The following is a 19,415-nucleotide window of genomic DNA, read 5'->3' on the forward strand; positions in this document are numbered from 1 at the left end:
ATTAAGTAACCCTTCAGCAGCTGAAGATAAAGTGCTGACTTCTTCTTCTCCCCTTCCCTATTCCTTTGCCCCCCTACCCCCTTCTTCTCTCTTCTTTCTCCTCTCAGGTTTGTTTATGAAACAGAGCACTTCAATGGTGTAGCTGAACTGCTGGAAATATTAGGAAGGTAAATATTTGCTCTTAACTGCTGGTTTCTGGTGAGCCTCCTCTGCAGGTCCCGTCCAGGGGCAGAAGGCAGTGCTGGCTGACCCGGAGCTCTTGCTCCGTGTACCCGGGTCCCTCACTGCACTTAGCCTGTTTCCCAGGTGACTCTAAAGGGCTAACTTTGCTCTTTGTTCCATAATTACATACTGCTAACTCCCCTACAATGACCTGAAGGGGCTCACAGCTCACTCAGTGATGGAGTCTGATTGGGTGTCAGGCCAGTGACAGCAAAGGCTTAACATGCAGGCCACCTGTCCTTTCTCATGTGTGCTGAAAGCAGGCTTGAAGTGAATAAGACTGCATAGCCAGGTGTGGAGCTGTGGGCAGCTGCTGCCCGCAGAGATGCAGCCAAGCAGTGGCTGGAGCTGGGCAGAGGATTTCTTGGTTTTTCCTTCTAATAAGAGGAGAAAAAGCTGGGATCTCCCTGCTTCCTCAGTGACCTCCCAAGGCTGGCAGAGGTTTCAGGAATGAAGAGAAATGGTGTCAGGGATGGCAAGGGGGTTGAAAGAGCAGGTGAGCAAGGTGATGGGACATGGACAGCTCTGCTGTAAGAGGAAGTTAGCAGTAGGGTGGGCGGCTGAACAGAGGAACAGAGGGCAAAACTTGGGTTTGATAAGAAACTGTGGGGCGCCATCTGCCTGTTTGCTGGATGTTCATAATCAGATTTACTTCTGTTAAAATTCCTGCTTAATAAATGATCTCTGTTGAAGTAACTAAAAAAGTGTCGAATGTCCTTGGTGGGCGAGGTTGGCTGTGTGTTTTGGACAAATATAAATTAATAGTTAGACAGCTCTAACAAGAGCTTGTCTGGGCTCCTGGTGTGGGCTAACACTGCTGACCCTCCCTCTTCTTTCCCCAGTATTATCAATGGCTTCGCTTTACCACTTAAGGCGGAGCACAAACAGTTCCTGGTGAAGGTGCTGATCCCTCTGCATACTGTCCGGAGTTTATCTCTCTTCCACGCCCAGGTAGAGCTTTCAAATCAAACTTTTTTTGATATAAACTCTCCCCTATGGTCAGGATTGACTGTAAATTTGCTAGAGAACATCATACTAAGTGAGGTAACCCAGACTCAAAAGGTGAATCATGGTATGCACTCATTAATAAGTGGATATTAACCTAGAAAACTGGAATACCCCAAACATAATCCACACATCAAATGAGATACAAGAAGAACGGAGGAGTGGCCCCTTGTTCTGGGAAGACTCAGTGAAGCAGTATAGAGCAAAATCAGAACAGGGAAGTGGGAAGGGTTGGGTGGGAAAACGGGGAGGGAAGGGGACTGATGGGACTGATGGGAGTGGGGGTCCAGAAAAGGGGAAATCATTTGAAATGTAAATAAATATATCAATAAATTAAAAAAAAAATTGCTGTCTTCTGCTTCTTCCTGCCAAGTGCTGGGATTCCAGGGTGTGAGCCACCACACCTAGTTTTTAAAAAATACATCTTCTGAAACAAAATGAAAAGGTTGTGGGCTTCCTGATTCTTAGGATATTTTTCTTTTTCTTTTCTTTTTTCTTTCTTTCTTTTTTTTTTAAAGTAAAGGTGTGTTAAAGCTTAAAAATACTCCTGAAAAAAGTGAAAGTCTGCCTTTTCCCCACACAGTAGAATCATGGGATTGTTTTAAAGGCCGGACCAGGCTTTGCTCTGTGTTATTCCGTAGCAGAGACTGCACATAATAGGGTGCATGTAAGTGTAAAGCCTCTGAGAGTGCTGGGCGGCGTCTTCAGGCCCTCCCAAGAGCTGAACACTCTTGAATACTTGGCCCTGGGCGTCAGCTCCCCTCTGCCCCCTTCTGCTTCATCGCAGCACTGCACTCTTCCGGAAGGACTCAAACCTATCGCTATTCACATCGTTCGTCCTTTTTATAATCCCCTCATTACTTAAAAATCAGATCTCTTGGGGTGTGGCCACCTGCAGCTGTCATCTCAGCACCTAACAGGTTGAGGCAGAAGGATCGCCTTGGCTGTGTAGCATGTAGTCTGAGAACAGACGCATGCCTAAAAGAAGTAGTGCTGCTAATGAGATCCTGTGCCCTCCCCCTGTAACTTCTGTGCTGAGTACTGTGCTCGCTGCATGGTAAGCATGCCGCTGGAAGGCATGATTGGGGGAGTGGTGTTTGTAAGTTCAGTCTTCTTAAACTCTGGCTCCCTTCTCTTTTGAGTGTGCATTAAATGTAACACATTTGTCTAAGCAGTGTTCCGTCTTAAATGTGAAACTGTATTTTGAGGAAAGAATTAGTCCATATGCTCCAGATTTAGCACAGTGTCAAAATTTTGGCTTTTTTAAGAGGCTAGGTTTCCTGTTCAGGAATCTTTTTCCTAGCCCTTTAGAAAACTTCTTTAGTTTGTACAGCGGGAAATAGCATTTCATGGTTATTTGAAAGCATTCCTGTTGAGACTGGGAAGACTCCCAGATTCTGACTTTGGCAAGTGTAACCTTTGATCTCTTCAGGAAGCCTCATTTTCAGGTTCCTCCATAGGCACTTGCCTGGGTTTTCACAGAATGCCTGCTTCCCCTAGAAGCTGAAGCCCAGAGCACGAGGGCTAGCCCAAATGTGGTTGTCCGAGGTCTTTTCAGGCTGCCGTGCCTTTCAGTAGCCTTTGAAATCTAGTCTCAGTGTTCTTTAAGAACAAAATTCCTCTGGAGCCTTGTTACTTTGTCACTGACTTGAAAACATAGCTGCAGTCTCGGCTACTTAGGAAGCTGAGGTAGGAGAATCACGTTGGGCTCAGGAGTCGAAGACTTGCCTAGGCAACATAGCTGGGTTCCAATTCTTTCCACGAGGTTTCAAATGAAGTGATTGTGAGGTTAAACCAGTGATGCTGTGTGCTTCCACCTTTCATTGGGTTGAATTAATGCTCTGTCCTTTCCTCTTCCTTCCTGTTCAGCTGGCGTATTGTATAGTACAGTTTCTGGAGAAAGACCCTTCCCTTACAGAACCAGTAAGCTTTTTTTTTCCTTTCTATAATGTGAAAAAAAATTAAGAAAAAAAATCATTAAAATGTCAAACATTAAATGCCTCAATTTTCCCCCCTTTTCCTTTTAGGTTATTAGGGGGTTAATGAAATTTTGGCCTAAAACATGCAGTCAAAAAGAGGTAAGTACTTAACCTCAGAGAGTGCCAGTGGTAAGGAAGTGCTCTGCCAAGTTCTCCCTGTGAGGCCAAGCACGCATGAGCATATGTCTCATCTAAACCTGGCTTTGCAGTTCTGTGGCAGGCAGTGTGCCCGGTTTTACTAGTCATAAAATTGAGCCTTCAAGAAGTTAAGTCACATACCCAGGCACACTGAGTGAGAGCATGCCAAAAGACTAGAACCTGCCTCCTGGACTCTGACCCTGGTCTTCTCTCCACTGTGACCCTGGCCAAGGCCCGCAGTGTGTCCAGTGACTGCATAGCACGAAGGTTTGCTGTCAGAGTCCTGAGCATTCTGCCCCAGCTCCAGCCCCCATGGTAAATTGTACCGTGGGTGAGGGCTTGCAGTGCATAGTCTCACAATAAACATCAGACCATTAGCTTGGCATGCCCGGGGAAGAGGCACATACGGTCACCTAAGCATGGCTTTGTAGGGGTCTCCAAGCAGTAGCTTAAATGCATCCTGTCTCCACCCCAGATCTAAAGCCCCCTCTCAGCCTGGAAACAGAGGCCACCTGTTAGCTTTATGTCACAAGAGAATGTATATATATATATTAATGGATGGGGGTATACAAGGAGAGCCTCTTCCTCACATCAGCAGTGATTCTAACCCTAGTTAATATAGCAAATTACCTCATGCCTTAACAACATGAGGTGAAGGGAATCTGTGCTGCCCTTTGTACCTTGATATAGGAACGAAGTGTCATCCTTCATATTTTAGTTGCCTATTTAGCTTGCCTAATGTTATTTTTAGTGAATAAATAGTCTTTATTTATTATTTTTATTCTATTTATATAACTGTCTAAATCTATTTATCTTGCTTATTGTGTGATCTTCAAGCTTTCTTTTGCATACAGCCCCGAGGCCATGAGATTGACTGTGCTCTAGAGGAGGGGAGAGGGAGAGGGGGAGAGTGTGTGCCCTGTGCTCACATAAGCATAGAGAGCAGGTCAGTGTGCGATGCGGCTGCTGTGCCACCTAACGTGGATGAGTGTGCGAGGGGAGTGGCAGCTGCCTGCCGAGTGACTGCGCTCTGTTGTGGTGCTGTGAACTAATGCACATTTGGTCAGGAGTGTCGGCCATTATTATAAAAAGTGGGGTTGGGTGGGTGTTAAATAGCTTGGTTGCTAGCAGTGGGCAGAGTTCCAAAGGCCTGAAGAGGGAGAGGCCGGTTCTTTGCTTGAACACAGACCCTGGCTGAGTTCTTTGTGAAGCGGGTATGTTGTTTGTATGTGTGGCGGCGGGCAGGGTGTGCACATGGAGGCCAGGGAAGAAGCTTTCTCACACAGTGACTTGCTGTAGAACTTGGAGCTAGGCTGGCAGCCAGCAACCCCGGGGATGCTCCTGTCTCAACTCCCCATAGCACTTGGGGTTGCAGGTATGTATATAGCCTGCTCTGTCTTTATGTGGATGCTGGGGATTTGAACTCAGGTCTTCATGTTTTCATAGCAAACACTCTTACCCACTTAACCATTATCATCCCAGGCCAAAACAAATAGAATAATGTCTGGATCACTTGATTTTTGTTTTATGCTTTATGTGTACACTTTTCTTAAAATAGTAAGTAAAATTGATCATGTGGAAATTTTAGTGGTTGATCTCATATTTTGTGTTTCATTCCTGTTTATAGGTCATGTTCCTTGGGGAGCTGGAAGAAATCTTGGATGTGATTGAACCGTCACAATTTGTTAAAATCCAAGAACCTTTGTTTAAACAAATTGCCAAGTGTGTTTCTAGCCCCCATTTTCAGGTTAGTGGTAAAAACACGAGTCAGAGTGGTGTGTGTGCCATGTGAACTCATTAGGCTAAACTTCATTTGTGTTGGAAAAGAAAACCATCATGGACACGAGCTACTTAATAAAAAAAGTTTTTTATTTTTATTTTTAATTCTGTGTCCGTTTGGGTGTATATGTATGTGAGTGCAGTACCCTCAGAGGCCAGAGGCATCTCAGAGCTCCTGGTGCTGGAGTCACATGTGGGTGTGAGCTGGCTAGTGTGGGTGCAGGGTACTGAACCTGGCTCCTCTGCAAAAGGCAGTCAGTACTCTCCGAGCGACTCCGCCAGCTCTCTAGCCTTGTTAACAAATCATTACCTGACGTTGAATATCTGCCTCTAACTGGCTCTGTCTCTTAACTGCAATTCCCATAATACCCTGCAAGAAGGCATGATGTGAATACCAAAGCTGGAAGCCATACAATAACTGACCTTGGGTGAATTGGATGAAGCGAGCTGCGGGGGTTTCCCCAGTGTATGAGACGGTGTAGTCGGTACTCCTTAGGAGGAGGAGGAGGGGCTGGGCGCTGTCCTGTGCAGGTCTGCGCATGCTCAAGACCCCAAGGGTAAGGGAATGTCGATGCATTTTTATTTTAAAGGTGGCTTATTGCAAAAAGGCTAAAAGCCCATGACCTTCCCACATCCTGCTCTGCCTCCTTGTGGCTGTTTGAGGAGAACACTGGGAAGGAGGTCCTGACTGCAGTGCTATGAAACCCATACAGGAGAGAATGCACCAGAGTTGAACACAGTGCTTTATCTTACCTGGTGGCTGTCTTACCAAAATCCAACTTACAAACCTAGCAGACTCATCATACTGTCCCTCGTTTGAAGATCCTGTTCAAAAGCACAAAAGCACACTTTTAGTTTGAGGGTGGACTGTCCTTTAAGCTGGTCATAAAGGTCTAAAGACATTCTAGTATATTAGGCTGGTGCTTAGGTCACATAGAACAGAAGGAGGAAAAGTAGATAGACCTCCATTCTGTGAAGTGTCCAGACTAGACACAAATAGAAAAGTTCATAACTGTGTACAGAGATTGTGCACACTACACTAAATCTATAGTGTTCAAGCATATGACAGTTTTCTATTTTCACTAGGCTCTTTGGTATAGTGGAGACCAAGGGCCTTTCACAAAGAACAAGTCAGAGAAGCTTACTGGATACTCAAGGCTAAGACAGAAAATGATTGGTTATACTGAGGATGGTGTTCAGTCGAGGAGCACTGCCTAGCGCTTGCAGGGCCCTGGGTTAACTTTACAAAGTAGAAAATGGGCAAGAGTGTATGGTAGGCTCAGGTTGCCGTAACAAAAGGCTCTAGACCATATAGCTTCAATAGCCGAGATTGATTTCCCCACAGTGCTGGAGGCCAGGAGTGTGGAGTCAATCACACTGACCCTGCCCCATGGTCTCAGGTAGCTCCTGAGACCTGTGCATGTATGCACCGGTTGTTTGTTCTGCTCCGCAGCCCCATCACAGTTTACAGCAAGCAGAATTGCAGGCGCCATTCCAGCCAGGTATCTATCTGATCTTTACAGTCAGCGAGGGAGCGTGGAGAGCGTGGGGAGCGGCTGCTGCGAGTGCCGCTTGACCTTGACCTCGTGTGGGACCTTGAGCCAGTGACTTATCACCAGCTCTTCAGGTCTCATGCTTAAAACTGGAATAATGGCACCAGTTTCATGGGTTAAGAGCAGTGACGTATGAGTGGCCACAGCACAGTGGCTTCTGTGTGCTGGTGTTCCTTGACGACTGTTCTAAGTGCTCAGGGACCAGTAAGTCAGCAGTGTTTTGAACCTGCCAAGTGATGTAGCTGGAAAGGCTCCGACTTCTCCGTCTGTCAGGGTGGGAAATCTTGTTTCTTTTCATTCCAAATCATGATCTCTCAATTTATGTAAATAAAAGAAGCCATTTGAGTTCATCAAGTCCAAGTTGAGATTCTTAGGCCCAGCCAATGAAGTTAGAGTATTGTGGACAGAGATCAGGATCCAAATCAATAAGGAAACGGCGTCTTCTCCCAGCCAGATCCCACCTTTGAGGCCTCACGGCCTTCCGAGTAGCATCACAGGCTGCAGAGAAAGCATTCAGACATACGCCGTGGGGACATTTAAGACCTGAAGTATACCAAGGCCCAAGCCACACAAGCAACTCTGAGAGCTGAGCTGGTGACAGTGTGTGGGGACTGTGTAGGGAAGAGTGCGGAAATAGGTGAGATGTGTAGATAGACTTAAAGAGAAGATAAATTAACAGAGAGGGAACAGCCCCCCCAAAAAAAAAAAAAAAAAAACAAGAAAACTTTCCTCCCCAAACTGGTAACTTCCTGAAAGATCATAAATCTTAGAAAAATGTAAAGAGTTATTAATATTTAATTATACTTTTGATTGAATGATTTTAAAAATAGTCTTTGAAAATACTTTTGTTTGAAAAGATTATAACTTGTGTTATAATTGTTCTGTTTCTTTCTTAAAGGTGGCAGAAAGGGCACTCTATTATTGGAATAATGAATACATCATGAGTTTGATAGAAGAAAACTCTAACGTCATCCTTCCCATCATGTTCTCCAGCCTTTATAGGATTTCAAAAGAGCATTGGAATCCGTATGTCTTCAGTTCCTTTCCATCCTCCCCTTCCTCCTCCTCTCTTTTGGTCTTAGGTCCCTTCCCCTTCTTCTTTTCATTAGTAAAATGTCTGGCAGCTTACTGTGCACCAGCTGCTGTGCCATTGTTAAAGGTGCACATGTGACAAGATAAAAACCCCTCTGGAAATGTGCTGGATGGGGGACTGAAAAGCAAACAAATATTTAGCAAAGTAGTGCTGTTTAGTTAAAATATCTTTGTACTTGAGAGGCTTTCTGAACGTAGCCTGTCTGAAGGCAGCCAGATGTGTTTTGGGAATGTGCTGGAGCACCAAAGCATGTATATTGACTGGCAGGGCTCAAATTAAACGTGTTAATTTTTTCAAGGCAAGATCTTCCTGTACAGGCCATAACTTACCAGAAACTCATGATTCTCCTGTCTCAGCCTCCTGAGTGCTAGGGAATGGCTGTACTTGGCTTCAGATAGATTCTTAGTGGAATTTGGTAGATGGGGGTGATAGAGCACACCCCTTTAGACAGGGGTCCGTTTTTCTCCATGTAAAAAGACACACAGGTGTTTGAAGTGCCTGTGAGTTCAGAAGTCTGCGGGCTAAGGAGGGCAAAGGCCATGAGGCCTTTGAGGGAGCAGTGCTAGAGACAAGGCTAGAAAAGGAAGTGAGGCCCACAAGAACCTTCACCAATGCCAGTGTCAGGAGGGACTGTGAAGAAGTGATCTGAAGAGATTTACATTTGACAGGAAGATCCATTTTCCAGCAGTCAGCTCGGTTGTTAGATTTTTGTAGTGGGGACTAAATTTCATAATCTTCAAGGACAAGTTAAATTTAGCCGTAGGAGAGTTACAGTATTTTATATTGAGATGCTTTTGCATGTTTCTCTATGCAATAAAGGAAATTTTTATGTGAGGAATTATTAAGTACAATTCAGTCTGTCTTTTAATTTTTTGCAGGGAGTTGTAAAATAACATTTTTTAAAAAAATTTCTAACTATAATACTTTTTATATTAATAGAACTTTGAAAAAGAGCTGTTAAACCCTGTTGTAGAGACTTTCTCTCAAGGGTGTGGAGAGCAGCTCTAGGCAGAGTCAGTAAGCGCCCAGGGCCCAGTGCTGTCCTAGGGAAGAAGGCCATTCTTGTTTGTTTGTTGTGTTTTGTTTTGATTGTAGGATGTTGGTATTTTCGAGACAGGGTTTCTCTATATAGTTCTGGCTGTCCTGGAACTCACTCTGTAGACCAGGCTGGCCTCAAACTCAGAAATCCACCTGCCTCTGCCTCCTAGAGTGCTGGGATTACAGGTGTGTGCCACCACCGCCGCTGAACAAAGAAGGCCATTCTTAAGCCTTAACTCAAGTGTCCCTTCTTATGGGCACCAGGCAGAAGCTCGCCCTCCACTAACATGAACCCTCCCACTAACGGGAGCCTGTCCGCTAACAGGAGCCCTCCCACTAACATGAGCCCTCCCACTAACCGGAGCCCTCCCACTAACGGGAGCCCTCAGTTTTTAGAGATGCCTTCTTAGTGAGATTGAGGAGTTGGAGACTTTGTTGCAAAATGGAAGCAACCTTAAAAGTTTGGAAAAGGGAAACACCTTTTTTTTTTTTTTTTGTCTGAATCTTTCAAGTCTGTAACAGCAAAGTCCTCACCTTGTCCAAGAGTATCTTCTGCTTGATAAGAGTAGTCCAAGCTACGCGGTGGTGGTGGCACACGTCTTTAATCCCAGCACTTGGGAGGCACAGACAAGCGGATTTCTGAGTTCGACGCCAGCCTGGTCTACACAGTGAGTTTCAGGACAGCCAGGGCTACACCGAGAAACCCTGTCTCAAAAAAAACCAAGAAAAGAAAAGGAAAAAAAAAAAAACCATCAACAAACAAACCAGACTAGTCCAGCCTCAACGTTTTAGCTGTAGCGTAGTACTCCATAACCATGGGTCTCTGGCAGCAGCTGGACAGTTTTCAGTGTGAATATTGGAGGAGCAGGAACAGACAGACTGGTGCAACCACATGGAGTAGCAGCTCGGAGAGCATGGTGACTGTCCTGGAGTCCAAGTGATTTAGATACTCACTTCCACAGGGACAGCTTCTGATTTTAAATTATTACTTTGAAAGCGATCTTTTTTTAACCACTGGTACTTGTTTATAGGGTATGACTGCTCTGTCTTGTCCGTCCGTCCATCCGTCCATCCGTCTGTCTGTCTCTTTGAGATAGTGTCCATATGTATGTAGCCCACAGTGCTCCTAAGTTCTCAGTGCTCTTACCTCTGCCTCCCATGTGCTGGGATTATAGATGCACATCACCAACTGGACACATACACATACACAGACACACACACACACACCCTGCCTGAGCTTTCTCCCCACACCTTAAAGCAGCTCTATCCTATACTTGCCTTTTGTTGTGCATTGGTCACAAGCATATCTGCTCTGTGTAGCAATAATTTGGGAGAACAAAGCTGGGTTTTAACTTGGCCAGCCCTCAGGAAGACTGAACAGTAAAGAACTCAGATCTCTCGATGTGGAAACGAACTGTTTAAAGGGAATGGGAAGCCAGGTGTGCTAATACCTGCCTGTACTCTCAGCACTAGACAGGTGGAGGCAGGAGGATCAGGACTTGAAAGTTATCCTCAGCTACGCATTAAGTTTGAGGCTGGCCTGTGCTACATGTATGTCAGAAAGGGATTTGTAGGGGGCAGTAAGGGCAATAGGTTGGGAGAGAGGTTGGGAGAGAGGTTGGGTAGTGGTAGTTGGGATGCAGTTTAGACGTGAGTGACCTTGTCAAAGGAAAACAGTAAAAGTTTGTATGTATGCACACTAGAGGAGGCCTGACTTATGCCAGGCTGTCCTTTGGCTTTTCTAGTCACCACCCCATTGTGAAGACTAACTGATACATTCTCCCTCTCTGCCTCACAGGGCTATTGTGGCGTTGGTGTACAACGTGTTGAAGGCATTTATGGAAATGAACAGCACTATGTTTGATGAGCTGACAGCCACATACAAGTCAGATCGTCAGCGGTAACTTTTTAAAGTTCTTTTGTCTGTTGTGCATAAAGCTATTGAGTCCTTTCTGAACTCTTTGTTATAGTTTCCCAGCTGCACATCAGATCATAAACAGCAGTTTCTTTATTTTCTATTCCCTCTGCATGCTCCTTAGCTGGGCCCCATTAATGCACCACGAAGTAAGATGGTTCTCGATGTGGAAATGAACTGTGTAAAGGGAATGGGAAGCCAGGTGTGCTAATACCTGCCTGTAGTCTCAGCATTTGAGCCAGGTGGAGGCAGGAGGATCAGGGCTTCAAAGGTATCCTTAGCTACGCACTAAGTTTGAGGCTGGCTTGATGAAGCCTGCTGCCTTTCTTTCTTTATTTTCTGTTCTACCACAAGGTTAAAAGCCTGGCATATAACTAGTCCTTCAGGCCCACTTCAAGGGAACCATTAGGGAGTTAGTCCTGTGGGCTGACTCCTGTTGCTGACACATCAGAACTAAAATTGGACAGATGTACTTTATTCCATCTTAGGAGAAGCCAGGCACTATTTGCCCAAAACTTATTTTTCTAGTCTAGAAACCAACAAATTCATCATAACTTAGAAGTGAAAAGAATATAGACTCTAATGGTCTAGTATTAGAAAATACTGAAGTGCTTAAGGATATATTTTTATTTACATGGTTCTCTCATTTTATTTTTATATTTTAATTATTATTATTTTGTTGTTTTTGATTTTCAAGACAGGGTTTCTCTGTGTAGCCCTGGCTATCTCAGAACTCATTTTGCAGTTGAGGTTGGGCTCAGACTCAGAGATATACCTGCTTCTGCCTCCCAAGTGCTGGGACTAAAAGTGTGAGCCTCTATATCTGGCCCAAGTTTTATTTTTCATCCAGTATATTCAACTTTCCAAAAGAGGATTTCTGTTGCTGTAAAGAGGACCAAAGTAACTCTTGTAAAGGAAAGCATTTAATTGGGCCTGGCTTCTACTTCAGAGATGTAGGCCATTGTCATTGTGGCGGAAGCATTGCAGCCTGCAGGCAGACATGGTGCTGAGGATGAGAGTTCTCTTCTATGATCTGGATTCCCAAGCAGATGGTCTAGTATTAGAAAATACTGAAGTGCTTAAGGATATATTTTTATTTACATGGTTCTCTCATTTTATTTTTATATTTTAATTATTATTATTTTGTTGTTTTTGATTTTCAAGACAGGGTTTCTCTGTGTAGCCCTGGCTATCTCAGAACTCATTTTGCAGTTGAGGTTGGGCTCAGACTCAGAGATATACCTGCTTCTGCCTCCCAAGATTTGATATGCTAGGATGTTAAAGTGGTTCTTAGTGAATAGACTTCCTTCATGAAAATTGTTTTTGTTTGTTTATTTGTTTTGCTTGTTTTGTTTTTAAAAGCAAGAATGATATTTTGTCAAACAAACAAGCATAGAAGTTGTACCAAGCAGATAGAGTATGGTTTCTCCATAGAATGACAGTAACTGTGAATTAGTGATTGAACATGGATGTTTGGGGCTGTGATGAAAGAGCCAAATATGAGCTTCTAGTTGTTGATCACAGGATGTTAATGGTTTCAGTTCAGAGCAGATTGAGCTTCTAACACTGTCAGGTTGGGGCAGGGAAGGCAGCACTGGAGTTGTGGGCAGGGAAATGGGAAGAGTTTGACAAGGTCCCAGCACTGTGGCGTGCCAAGGTCTTAAGTTTCCACCGACAGAGAGAGACTGAGCGCTCTCTGCATCAGGACTGTGTAGACTCTTAGCAGCTAGGCATACACATGTGTAATCCCAGCACTTGGGAGGGAGCAGAAGCAGGACAGGAACCTCAGTAATGAGTTCAAGGAAAGTCTGGGCTACCTGAGACCTTTCCTCAAAAAATAACACAAAAATCAACCAAAACAAGAGAAATATTTGATTTTTTTTCACTATATTATTCCATCTATATGAAAGACCAGTTAGAGAAGGACTGGACACAGGACAAGTCACCCTGCATCCTGTAGAGCTGATGAGCTTGAGTGAGCAGTCTCGATGAGAAGAGGATGATGTCACGGTGTCAGCTGCACATCCGGGCAGTGGGAACTGCCACAGGCTGTACTGGTTTTCAGTTTAAAAAGTTCCCAAACAGTTACTTTCCTGTAGCCAAAGAAGTCATTTAAACATTGCTTGTGCTGTAGAATCTATGTCCATGTCCTCAGTGTTCTCTGAGAACATTTAGACTAATATCATCTCCAGACTGTACTGTCAAACAAGTGGTCATTCCCCCCGCAGCTTGCTTATACTAGACGCCCAATCTACTCTGCAACTGAGGCTGGCTGTGAACTTCAGTGACCCTCCTGAGTCAGCTCTGAGTGTGGGGTCACATGCTTACATCTTTTTTTAAATATTTATTTTTTATGTTTATGAATGTTTTGCGTGCATGTATATATGTGCAATAAATACATACATGCCTAGTACCTGCAGAGGCCAGAGGATGGCTTTGGAGCCCCCAGGACCTGGAGTTACCACCATGTAGGTGCTAGGAACTGAACCCTGGTCCTTTGGAAGAGTAGCACTAGGCAGTTATTTGCAGAGCAATCTCTCCAGTGCCAAAAAGGTGTATGAATAAATTCCAACTTTATTTTTTAAAAATAAAAAATAATCTATAAGGAGTAGAGACTTTTCTCATCTTGCCCAGTATGCCTATAAATGCATTTATTTTAGGTCAAAATTATTGCATAAGGAAATGTTTGAAAACCATTATGCTTGCTGAAATTCACACTGTGCAGATTGTATTTAAGATAGCCAAACATTAAAGAAGGCCTAAATTGCTAGAGTATTAATTATGAAGTGACACTACAAATGATTTTGTTATATGATTAAATAACCCTGCAAGTGCAATGGGAATGTCAGATTATTTGGATTTCTTTTTTTAAAAAAATTATCTTACTTTAAGGAAGATGAGAATAACTTTTTATTGGTTCAAGGCTTTTCTCTTTAAGTGTTGATTTCTTTTTCTTCTATGTATGTGAATGTTTGTCTTCCTGCATGTTTGTGTGCCATATGCCTGCAGGGGACAGAGAGGATGTCGGATCCTCTGGAACTGGAGTTACAGTTGTGAGCTGCCATGTGGTTGCTGGGAATTGAACCCGGGTCCTCTGGAGGAACAGCCAGTGCTCTTAACCACTGAACCATCTTTCCAGTTCCTTCTTTCTATTGTTAGAAAATTTAATATAACTTTGCAAAATATTGGTGACTACTAAAATAGTGGTTAGCACTGGATTTCCATGCAAAGTTCACATTATCTTTATGATTTTCTCTGAGTAAAGAACATACTGTTGTGGAAGTTAGGCTATGCAAGGGCCAGTTATTCGAGTCTGAGGCTGCAGAACTCCTGTGCTTTGGAATTGTTTGAATTTGTGAATTCACAATGTTACCTTTTCATTCACCAGTTCATTTCAGTGAACTAGAGGTAATGAAATGAATTATGTTAGTAGAAGAGAATTCATGTAATGAAATATTTTTGATAAGTATGAATGTATTTATAATACATTTTTGTGTTCTTTGATTATATACTTCCTACTTCATTGATATTAAAACTTTTTTTTAAAAAAATACTAAAGTTTCAAAATGCCTTTGGCAAATTTAAATTGTTGAACCAGTTTTGGCTTATCCATTGTGGTAAACTTTGCCAAACAATGCAGTCTGAAGTTCTGGAGATCACTGGTATTGGTATTTAACCACGTATTGGTATTTAATAACCACATGTCAGTATTTAACCAAAATTGATATTTAACCAAGTTTGAAGGCTTACTTAAAATTTTAAGACACGATAATACCGGTGTCCACAAGATTTTATGCAAATCATTAATATAGTTTTATAATTTATATATATAATATATAAATATATTTTGATCATGTGTTTTCAGAAATGACCAGTTTGAGTATGTATAATATAAGAAATAGACACAAATCAAATGTATGTATTTTCTAGATCTTGTCCATTGTCAGTGTTGGTTTCAGCTCTCTCTCTCTCTCTCTCTCTCTCTCTCTCTCTTTCTCTCTCTCTCTCTTTCTCTCTCTCTCTCTCTCTCTCTCTCTCTCTCTCTCTCTCTCTCTCTCTCTCTCTCTCTCTCTCTCTCTCTCTCTCTTAAGATTTACTTATTATTATATGTTAGTACACTGTAGTTGTCTTCAGACACACCAGAAGAGGGCGTCTGATCTCATTGAGGATGTCTGTGAGCCATCATGTGGTTGCTGGGATTTGAACTAAAGACACTTGGAAGAGCAGTCAGGGCTCATAACCGCTGAGCCATCTCTACAGCCCTCAGCTCTCTCTTGAGAGTTTATTTGGGAACAAATAGAAGGTTGGGCTCTGACAAGACTTTGAGCATTTTAGAGCCACTAAGCACACTGTGTTAAGATATATGACACTAGAAATCATCTCTATAGTTCTGTTTCTCAGTAATTGTAGACTGAATTATAATTTTTACTGTATCAACACCTGAAGGGATGTTAATGTAAACCTTAAAGTAGACTTGTTTTCCACTCTTCCTTAGCACTACCTCTGTGTTAGGGAGTATCAGAATAGAACCCACAAGGTGGGTCAGAAAGACCCAAAAGGAAACACGAAGATGCTGGCTGCAAAAAGTTTCACAGCCACTCTCAGGCGTCTGGGAGGGAAGGCTGCTTCTGCTGGGGACTCTCACAACCCTCAGTGTTTATATTGTTTTCTGTTTCTTCCCCCAGTGAGAAAAAGAAAGAAAAGGAGCGCGAAGAACTGTGGAAAAAATTGGAGGATCTGGAGTTAAAGAGAGGTCTTAGACGCGATGGGATAATTCCAACTTAACAACAGCCTAACAGCGACACACTAACCCGTGGGTCACACGCTTATGTAGTAGAAGGATGGAGCAACCGTTTTCTGTATTGTGCAACTTTACAGTAGATTTCACATTTGTCTCATTATTACAGCAGCACTGTATATACCTGTCTCTAAGTAAAGGAAAACATAAGGACTTCAAAGTGTGGACAGTAGATGGACTCTCAGAACTTTGCAAACATAATCATTGTTCTAACCCTCTTTAAAAACAAACAAACAAAAGGTCTACAGAGATCTGTCGGGGAAATTGCTATGTTAAAATTCCATTATCAGGAGTTCCTTATTTATCACTAGCAGAGAGTATGATACAATTTTCAAATGTGAACAATCTTAAATTTAGCTTGTCTTTCTGCTAAGCTGTTAAATGTATTTATAGTAAAGGAAGAAAAGATTTGTCATTTCTTTATAAGTTTGTATAGCACCCTCCTCTGGACATGACTGTAATGTGACATCCTTTCCTTTTGCACATCTTCATGAGTCAAATGTCCACGTGGAACGGGGCTGTAAATCACAGAGGTCCCTGATGACAGTTTGTCTGCTGGAAGAACATCTTCCCAGCCACCAGGTGTTCCTGGTCCTCCTTTAGTTTTCAGATTAGGAGTGAAAAAGAGGAGGTGATAAGCATGGTAGCGAAGGGAATGTTGGGCTTCGTATCAGACATGGTGAGTCCAAATCAGGGTCTTGAATCCTTTGAAAACAGGCAGTGGGACGCGCAGGCCTCAGCCCCTGCAGCATTAGCTGCAGGCATCAGTGTGCATCCAGACCAGAGACAATTTAGAAATGTCAGAGAACATCCTTTCGGATCCTTTGAAGTGAGAAAGACAGAACACTAAGCGATAGAGCCGTGGAGCTGAGCCCCAGGACTGCGCATCCGGTTGGGAACTGCATTGAGTGAACAGCACGCACTGTTTGGAGTTGTTGCCTTACTTTCTAATGTGTACTTACCAAGTATTTCAGCAAGAGGATGCAGCCTCTGGAGAAGCAAAACACGTTCCAGGGGCTTTTTATAGATTCTCGTTCTATAGCTCATCACAGCGCCAGCCCTGTTTTTAGCCAGAAAGGATTCAGGATCAACATTATGCGTTCTGAATTGGATGCATATTCCTAACTACTGTATTTGTTACCAAAAGTGGTTCTACAAATGCTACTGAAAAAATCTGGAAATTCCTAATGTCCTGAGTATTAATAATAAAGTTTAAAAAATGCTTTTATATCAAAGGTGCATCGTGACCAAATTGTTTAAGTTAAAAAAAAAAAAAAAGGACCCCAAGGTCTGGGCTCTAGATGTCCTTATCGGCCCTGTGCTGTGTTAACAAGAGCCCCGCAGGGGTAGGTAAGTCGCTGATATACAGGTGTGTAGTATGTATTTACCCGATGTGGTTGCACTGCTGTGTATTGGCAAATGTGTGGTGGGGTTTGTCTCCAGGAAGCCTTTGCTTGTTAGAGACAGGACAGCGGTGAGCCCATAAGCCCGAACCATCACATCCAGAGTGTCTATGGCACAGAGCCGGTCCTGTGTTCATATGTGGAGTCGTGATCATAGCTAACGTGAACACACATGAGCTCTTGTTGCTCTTAGTAGAAATACAGTATAAATAGGGGCTTGTGTATTTTCTTCCTTTTAAATGTAAAGTAGAATATATAGAGCTTTGTTGTTTCTGAGGAAAAGGAGGGGAAAAGCCACAGACTTATTTCACTTATGAAGTGTTTCCAGATTGTCAGTCACAATGTGTACATAAATGTAAGCTAATTATGGATATTTTTATTTAGGTACCTTTGGTTTTTGGTTTTTAAAGGTATGCATACCACCAAGTCCGAGATGGTTCAGTGGAATGAGCAGGCCTCTTAAAGAGCGTCAAGGAAGGTTCCATATAGTTCCTGGAAAGTGTTGCAGCAGAGCTGCAGGTCACATATTGATGCCAAGAAGCAAACCATAGCACATCCCCTTTAGCTCTGCTTTAGCCATGTCCATCTTCATTGCACATGTCTTTGATAGTGTAGACTTTGCTTGCTGTGATCCCTCGGGGGGGGGGGGGGGGTGTGTGCTCATTTGGCATGAGAAAGGTCAGGACCTCGGAGCTAAGGGCAAACAGCACTGGCACTCTTTCTGTCAGTTTTGTCTGTTGGTCGTTCCCAACTGAGAGGAATAAAGCTAAGCTTTAGACTATTTAAAGATGTGATAAGAGCTGTCTGTCTAAACTCACAGGACAATCTCTGAGAAGAAACTCTCATTTTCCTTTTTAACCAAAAGTGACAATGTGACCTCTGTCATGTTGTGTGTGGATGAGAAGCTAGCCCAGGTGACTTGACTGTTGCACTGTGTGACGTGTAAGGACATACCTGCTGCATTTGCAGTCGCCTCCTGTCTGACCCTCCCTGGGCAGTCCTGCTGTCACTCGATGTGACTTAACGGGGACAAACTCAGCTCTGTCTTATATTTTGTTTGCTTCATAGTTTCCAGAACTATATATAAATATATTTTTTCAATAGCAAATATTGTAGTTAATGAGTGGTGACCACTCCAACCTTATCCCTACCATATTGGTTTCAGGGATGGGACTAAGAGTGTCTTTGGAATAAAAAAAAAATTAAGATATAATCCTGTGATATAGAATGATGCTGAGGGTGCAGGTTGCAGGCCTGTAGCAGCTGTGTGAGCGAAGTGACCGTCCTCTGGATCAAACGTCCACTCCTCATCGTGTCCATGACCCAGCGCCCCTTTGTCACTGTTTAGTTATTGCCTGCTGCAATTTTGATTATATTTTGCTCTTCCTGACATTGACTTTTTTTTTTAATAAATAAAAAATATCTGAATAATCCCCTGAATGTGACTGGCTGCAGGAGCTGGGCCCAGCTCCTCCTCCTCGGGCTCTTCCCTAAGTGGCAGGATCATTGTATCGAGCTGAGTCTGTCCCTCCTCTGCAGGGCAGGCTGAGGTGCAGACCAGGGAGCACTCGTAATCTCACCTCCTATACCGAACACATAACCCTAGGCTCAGTCACACTATGGAAAGGGAAATGAAGTAGACCTAGAGCTTTAAAAGCTGTTTTAAGTTTTTGTAGGGAGGCTGGGGAGTGGTGTGTGGATGGAAGGCTAGGGTCAGAATCACTAAGTAGTCCAGAGGTCATCGTCTTACTGCTTTGTTTTCCATTTTAATTGGCTACACTGACCTGGCCCAGAAAGGAAGAGCTTCTCAACTTTGATGTCATTAACCAACATTCCCACAAAGTGACGGTCACCTGTCTTGGAAAGGTGGCAGGAGATGTGATCAATGACGTTTTATTTGCACATGAATATTTTATTTTTGTATTCTGGCTCAGCTGCTTCTCTGCGCGGAGTTGGGAGAGCCATAAAGGACTTTTGTAAGAAGTATGCCGGCAACGCATTTTATACTCCTCTGCATTTAATTTTGAGACCCTGAAAGAAGGATTGTGCGTCCCGAGACGGGGACAAGCAGAGCTTGAGCTAGCGGAATGTTCATTTGTGCTGCTGCTTGTGCACGATAGCGGCCGTCGTGTCCCTCCTGGAAACGAACACCCCGTACTATGATGTGTATGAATATAGGTTTCCTTTTCTCCTCTCCCTCTCTTCCTCCTTCCTCTTCCCCGTCCTTGCCTCCATTTTCTTTCTCAACCCATCCCTTTTTAAAAAGACCACTTACTGTAAATAAGTTGTAATCTAAACCTCATGTATCAATGGGGAACTTTCAAATATAAATATTACCAATACATTTTCTTGTCGTCTGGCTTTTGATTGGCATATAAGGAGAATGGCATGCCCCTCCCCTCAGCCTTGACTTCATCTCAGCTCCAGTCTCTCCTGTTCCTCATTTCATAGTTGTAGCAGGAGAGGGCAGCAAACGTTCATTTTCCCTGCTA

The 19,415-nt window shown here is 43.3% G+C and overlaps 1 protein-coding gene across 4 annotated transcripts in view; it reads left to right on the plus strand.

The window, feature by feature from the left end:
- Positions 1-19,267, plus strand: part of Ppp2r5e (protein phosphatase 2 regulatory subunit B'epsilon) — a 139,807-nt gene extending 120,540 nt beyond the window's left edge. For all 4 annotated transcript variants that reach the window (XM_052185655.1, XM_052185653.1, XM_052185656.1 and 1 more), the window contains 8 exons: positions 108-167; positions 1,065-1,173; positions 3,097-3,150; positions 3,255-3,305; positions 4,972-5,091; positions 7,575-7,702; positions 10,606-10,707; positions 15,408-19,267. In XM_052185655.1, coding sequence (XP_052041615.1) covers positions 108-167; positions 1,065-1,173; positions 3,097-3,150; positions 3,255-3,305; positions 4,972-5,091; positions 7,575-7,702; positions 10,606-10,707; positions 15,408-15,507 — 724 coding nt within the window. In that variant the 3' untranslated portion in view covers positions 15,508-19,267. The remainder of the gene's footprint in view (positions 1-107; positions 168-1,064; positions 1,174-3,096; positions 3,151-3,254; positions 3,306-4,971; positions 5,092-7,574; positions 7,703-10,605; positions 10,708-15,407) is intronic.
- Positions 19,268-19,415: the final 148 nt, after the last annotated feature.

Source organism: Apodemus sylvaticus, chromosome 6 (genome assembly GCF_947179515.1).
Source record: "Apodemus sylvaticus chromosome 6, mApoSyl1.1, whole genome shotgun sequence".
Taxonomy (NCBI): Eukaryota; Metazoa; Chordata; class Mammalia; order Rodentia; family Muridae; genus Apodemus; species Apodemus sylvaticus.